This window comes from Seriola lalandi, unplaced genomic scaffold (genome assembly GCF_002814215.2).
Source record: "Seriola lalandi dorsalis isolate HSWRI2012SDOR001 ecotype SW California unplaced genomic scaffold, Sedor1 jcf7180002054481, whole genome shotgun sequence".
NCBI lineage: Eukaryota > Metazoa > Chordata > Actinopteri > Carangiformes > Carangidae > Seriola > Seriola lalandi.
The window spans coordinates 42486-48954 of record NW_019525034.1 but is presented as its reverse complement, the minus strand read 5'-3'; the positions used below and the strand labels follow the sequence as shown (position 1 = coordinate 48954).

General features: G+C 44.6%; 1 protein-coding gene across 1 annotated transcript in view; it reads right to left on the bottom strand.

The window, feature by feature from the left end:
* Positions 1 to 774: 774 nt before the first annotated feature.
* LOC111659494 (neuronal PAS domain-containing protein 3-like) overlaps positions 775 to 6469 on the bottom strand; it is a 28908-nt gene continuing 23213 nt past the window's right edge. The window contains exon 7 of the mRNA XM_087175660.1: positions 775 to 6469. This exon is cut by the window's right edge and continues 306 nt beyond it. Coding sequence (XP_087031786.1) covers positions 5085 to 6469 — 1385 coding nt within the window. The 3' untranslated portion in view covers positions 775 to 5084.

Below are 6469 nucleotides of genomic sequence, written 5' to 3'. Positions count from 1 at the left end.
CTCAAGACCTCACACAGACATTATAACAAAACTTCACACAGATGGTGAATCTACTGTGTGGCTATGTCCTGTCACACAGGCTCCCTGCTGCTGCACTTCCTGCTGCACTTCCTGCTGCACTTCCTGACGTGTCCTCCCTCCCTCCAGGTAAAGGCTTTCTCTCTACAGACTGTTCCTCTCCTTGGATCATTTGGTGGGACGACCTTGTGTTTGTATACAACTCATCTGCAACAGCAGTTTGAAGGACACACGACTCAGATTGTTTTCTGTCAACATGATGAAGACATATTGTCATTGCACATTTGTTGATATCTAACGTATCAGTAAAACACATTTCCACCAGAGTAACTGTGAGATTAAAGGTGAAGTAAAGCCTTTTCAGGATGTCAGGTGACGGATCCACCTCTGTGCTGCAGATAAACTTACCTGTCTGGAGGTGTGGAGGTTTCCATGAAGGACAGGAGCTTTGTTTAAAGCTTCCTCTGGTCCTTCCAACAGAACGCTGAGAGGAAGGTCAAGGTGAGGACATGAAAAGAAAAGTAAATGCACTTTTTAGAGGATCGCTCCATCTATCCATCTATCTATCTATATAACTATTTATGGGTTCTAAAATAATTTTCTGAACTCAACTGTTTCACAAGGTCGTACGAGGAAGAAAAGAGCGAGAAAAGAAAGAAGAGGAAGAAGGAAGGAGAGAAAAAAGGAAGCAGTTGCAGTATTCTGGCGAGAGGCGGGATGGCTGAATGTGTCAACAGAAGAAATGATGCAATCTGGTAACAAATTCGAGAGAAATTTTTATTATGAATATGGCACCTGTAAGATGGTGAAAACCGGGTTACAGAAAGACAACCATGTATGTGACTTGTTCCTCTGAACGGATGAGAACCTAGTAAACTTAGAAAAGAACAACTGCTAAATGAAGTATGTACATTTTCGGATTTGCAGCATTATTCATGGTAAATGAACTCAAAAAGATGTCTTTCGAAAATAAAAATAAAGATAAAAATAATAATAATAATAATAAAAAATAAGCCAGGCACTCAAAGTTAGCATCAGTTAGTCATGTGTTTTCCCTCTTCTGCGAGGAAAAAAAATTAAAACAAAAAATAGAAATGTACCATAGTTTTCTCTTTTTTAATATTTTAATTTGTTTGTATTTAGAATTTTATAACACTGTTAACATTGATAATAAGAGATTCCCTCTCTCCCGTATTTCAGCTACTTGGCACCAAGTTCCTCATAAAAGAATCTGTATAATTGTACAAGAAATAGTTAAAAACACAGACACAGTTTCTTCACAGGTAAATGAAGTGATTTTTCAATATTTGTAATTCTTAAACACTATGTATTTTTGACAGCAGCTGTGATTAAGGTTTTTAAGTTTTTAAAATCACCAGCAAAGTTTTCATTTTTCGACATAAAACACAGAAAAAACATTGAAACAGCTTGGACCGGCTGTTTGGTTTTTGTTACATGTGGGTGTATTTCCTGGTTTCATCTGAGTTATGTGCCCCTCCCCCTCCAAATCTCCTTTTCTCTACCAAACGGGGCCCCGCCATTCGTTTGTGCCCCGCCCCCCGTTGTTCACGCAAAAACCACCAAAAGTAGAAAATGCTAAAATCCAGAGGAGCACGGAAACAAAATGCTCCTGAAAATGACAAATTGAACATTCAACCACAAACGACTCGCCAATCAGCTGACGAGCCGAGCGGCCCAGATCACATTCTCCTTATTGAACACAAAAATAAATAAATACATCGTTAAATTTCATAACCTGGGTTTGTTTTTTTTTGTTGTTGTTTACATGTTAATCGCAGTAACAAGACACTGATTCTTCACAGAAAGCACAGACGCTACAGATTGTTTTTCCTGATGTGAAGGGGGGATTAGAGGCCCGGGTCGGTTTGACAATACAGACTTTATTCCTCCTGCAGGCCTCCATCACGTCCCCGTTTGGGCTCGACAGACTTTAAAAAACACAAAAACTGCTGGACCAAAAACAAACAAACAAACAAACAAACAAACAAACAAAAAAAAACGAGGGATCTATCACGTGAAACGCATCGGACGAACTTACTAAACATGCAGTTCAGTTTTCCAAAACACCTATAAAAATAGATTTATAGTGCGAAATATTTTTTTCTTCTTTTAATTTCTTTAGAAATCTTTAAAATTGTTTTTTTTTTTTATTATTTGTCCTGAAATTCTACTGTGATTTTTTTCTCCCCCCTTGAACCACTTGTTTAACTTTGTTTGTCCCGTGAGAGAAGTTTGCGCAGGAAGTCAACAAGTTTCGGTGGGAACCAATGAAATACACCCAATGCACACAAGAAGCCCCAAGGGACTCTGGGAAATGTTTCACAACTGAGGCTTTTATGGTTTTTCCAGGACTACATCTACAATGCTGCTTTAGGCTTTTTCCTCATCATAATTTATTTCTATAGAGTGTAAATATTTATTAGTTCTTCAATACTTTGTATGCAAGAGCTGGAAACTGCGATTCCCAGAATTCCTTAGTGGCAAAAACATGGCTCCATAAACCTTTGAGCTAGTTAAAGAATCTTTTCATCTCTGAGAGAAAAGACAGCGAGATAAAGAGGTTTGTATAAGACTACACAACAGCAAAAAGCAATAGCAGAGGGAGAAAGAGAGAGAAGGTTTAGAAAACAAACAGAAAAAGAAAAAACAAGGTTTTACAAAGACAAAAAGGAAGCAGCGAAAATAAAGGTGGACTCTACAAATTTTTTTTCCGTTTTTTGCAAAGGCCACCGAACACGAAATTCCACGAACCTCCACTGGTTTCACTAAGACTGCAGATAGAGGGAGACGGAGAGAGAGGCAGCGAAAGAGAGGAAGAGGGTTGTCATTTCTTTTGGGGGACGTCAGTTGTCCCGCAGACCCCACCCCTTTCGCTCTAAGCCCCACCCCTCTCTCATCCCCCACACTAGAGATAGAGCACAGAGAAGACAAAGGACAAAAACAGCTACAGTAGCTCAGTATATACTGCATATAGTCAACACACACAGAGAGAGAAGTCGCCATGAAAGACTCTTGACAGCCAGTGACACTAAACACATCGGTAACACGTTTTTACGGCTTAATCACACTGGGTAATAAGGATGACGGGATGGTAAAGACGGGGCTGTCAACTTCAAAAAGATGGACGTTGTGACAGTTTTTATACCATTTTAATTATTACTTATTCTCATCTTTTTTTTCCTCTTTTTACCAAAAAAGTAGAAGAAAAAAAAATTACAAATGAACGAGAATCACAGTGCTTTTAAAACACCAAACATTTCTTTTTTTGGCAAAGGAGGCTGGGGAAGAAAAAACACAGAACAGAAGAACAACGACAAAGACAACGTTGTTTAAAGGAATGTGATTTTTTTTTCTCTTCCTCAAAAAAAAATTCATATTCTTTTTTTTTTTGTAGTTATTGGATTGATTGTTTGATAGATTGATTGATTGAAAATGCATGTCTTTATTACAATCTCCTTGTTGATATGTGGTTTTTATCACAGGGTCCGGCGATGAGATGGAAGAGAGTGGATTGTTTAGGAAAATCTCGTGGAGGTGATTCTGGTTTAGGAAGAAGAAGAAGAAGAGGAGGAGGAGGAGGAGGAGGAGGAGGAGGAGGAGGGGGAAAAAAAAACAAGAAGAAGTTGTAGTAGAAAAATAAAACAGTGATCAAACAGGAGCCGGTCGAGGTTTTCAACATTCATTTTTCAAGTTAGTGACGCTAGCTAATTAGCCTCAGTCTCACTGAGAATTAAAAGTGATTCAGTTAGAAAACACATCAAAATAAAAACAACACTATGTAGCCTTAAATTCAACCAGTCAACTCCATGCTGCCCAGCGGAGCGGCCCCTCGTGGCCCAATCAAATCGGGGACTTTTTAGACTAGGAGGGGCGTGTACGGTGAAACATGGAGGCGATGCTGCTGATTTCCAGGTTTCTGACTTTCCTGAAGGTCAGAAGAGAGAAAAGAAAAAACAGACTCAAAATTGTTCCCCCTCCAAAAAAAAAGAAAGAAAACAAGGATCAGTCTGTCAACAAGCTGTGGGTTCGTTTACAGCACCCACATCAGCCAGCTGAGTCGGGGTCACTGGATGGTCGGTAGCACCATGAATCTGTAGATCGAAAGGTAGAAATGCAACAGAGAGATTAGAGATCAGGAAGTGATAGAAGAGCGGGAACGACAGATTGACATGGGAAGAGATGTGACGGAGGTTATGTTTGGTGCGAGACCTGTCGGTAAACTCCTGGGATAAAAGAGGAAGTAGTAACATTCGATAATTCACAGGTCATTACCCGGCTGAAATTGCTTTTTTTGTTTTTCTTCTTAATGCTTGATTTGAAAGTTAAATCTGAGCTAGAATATTTTATAAAAAAGGAAGAAATGAAAGAAACTCTAAACTATTCCCTCAATCGAGAAACGTCCTCAAAAACCTTTTTTCAAAAGATTATTATCTCTGAGACCTTTGTCGGGCGCAGGACAGCCCCCCCCCTCTCGTTTAAAAACTTTCTTTTCAAGCCTTGATCACATCAAGAGACATACAGAGGAGCCACAAAGTCCATTACAAATCCCTGTACCGTCCTCCATTAAATACACACAATCAGCATCTTCATAAAGACGCAACAGAAACATGTCAAATAATAAAAATTATCCCGTCAGGCTCCAGCGGAGTCCTTAGGCAATATGAATTCTCTGTAGGCAAAAAAGGAATTCTTTACAGTAAAGAAGAGTCTGTTTTTTGTTCATTTGTTCAGGAGAAAAATGTCGCTGATTGCAAGAAAGAGGAGCAAAGAGAGAGACTGAGAGAGGAGGAGAGGAGGATGAGGAGCAGAGGAGGAGATAGAAAAGGGGACATATTGAGGGTCATTCATGTCTATTACACAAGCTCAGTTGCTCAGATTCAAAGTGCTAGAGTACATTTGTCTTCCTTTGCTGTCCTTTCTCCCCCTGTGAAACACAGTGCTGCACCGTCTTCTTAAACATAGCAAGTGAATTGTCTTTTTTTTCTTTTGCTTTGACACAGTTGTTGATTCCAGAAACACAGTAATGCGGTCGTGAAGGTTTTGCATTAATCCTCCTTCCTCTCCAGAGTGGTCTGCGTGGTGTGGATCCCGTTGCTGTACACCGGGAACGGTAGCGTCGAGAAAAGTCCCTCTGCTGTGGTGAAAACGTTGGCCGCGGTCGGCATCTGGCCTCCCAGGGCGCCGTTCCCGCCCGTGGCCGACGGAGAACCGACGAACGGGCCGGCGGCGGCGGCCGCCGACATGTTGAGCCTGTGGACGTGGTGGTAGAGCATCTCCATGGGCGTCTTGGGGTCGAGGCCGAACCCCGAGCCGTCGACAAAGTTCATGGCGGCGTTGGGGAGGAGGTTGCCTTGCGCCATTGCCAGCGTGACGTCCGCCGGTGCGTACCTGATGGTCCCGGTGGTGTAGACCCGTGGAGCCGTGGTGCTGGTGGGGGCCAGAGTCCCCGTGACCCGGTGGACCAGCGGGAGCACCACGTTACCGGCCTGCAGACGCTGAAGAGCCTCCAGGTCACCAGAGTACAGCAGTGAAGAGGAAGAGGTGGATGAGGAAGAGGAGGAGGACGATGATGAGGAAGAAGAAGAGGAGGTGGTGGGAGTGCCTTGTTGCTTGTCCCGCGGGGAGGCGGAGAGAGGAGGAGACAGCGGGTCAGCAGAGGAGGCGCTGGAGGGAGGAGCTAAACTGGCGGCACTGGAAGCCGAGGACGGGGCGGAGCTTCCGTTGTAGGGAGGCTTCCTCACTCCCCCGGCCCCTCCCTCTGTTCCAGGAGGGGTGAGGACAGAGTCGGGGATGGACACCTGGAGAGAGCCTCCCTGGGGTGAGGGGAAGGTCTCGTGGGTCCCGGGAGCGGCCGGCTTGGAGGTCATGCTGTACGGAGACTCGTTCCTGGAGATCTCTCTGTTGGGGGGGTAGTTCCAGATGCTGCTGTCGTTGTCGAAGTTGATGGGTTCTGCCATCTCAGTCTTGATCTTTAGGACCGAGGACGTCGCACCCGCGCTGTTTGGGGAGCCGGAGGAGGTGAGGAGGTGGGAGGAGGTGGCGGACGTGGCCTGGGCGGGGTCCACCAGTGGTGTGGTATCTCCCATGGCGACGGGGCTGGGCGTGGTCGAGGACAGGCGGAGCCTCCTACTTCGTGACCCGTCCCATTTCTGCACTTTCCTCCTCTTCCGCCTCTTCTGGAGTTTGCTTCCAGCAGCATCGCAATCCTGCGCGCCTCCTTCCTCCTCCTCGTCCTCATCCTCATCTTCCTCCTCGTCCTCCTCCGATGAAGACGTCTGCGAGTTGTGCAGCTGTACGTCTTCTCCCTCTCCATAGTGCTCTACTTTAATATGAAGCCCGCCCAGATTACCAAGTCCTCCGATGGCGCCCAGTCCCCCTAAACCTCCCAGTCCTGCTAACCTGCCCAGCCTTCCTCCTCCCCCTCCCCCTC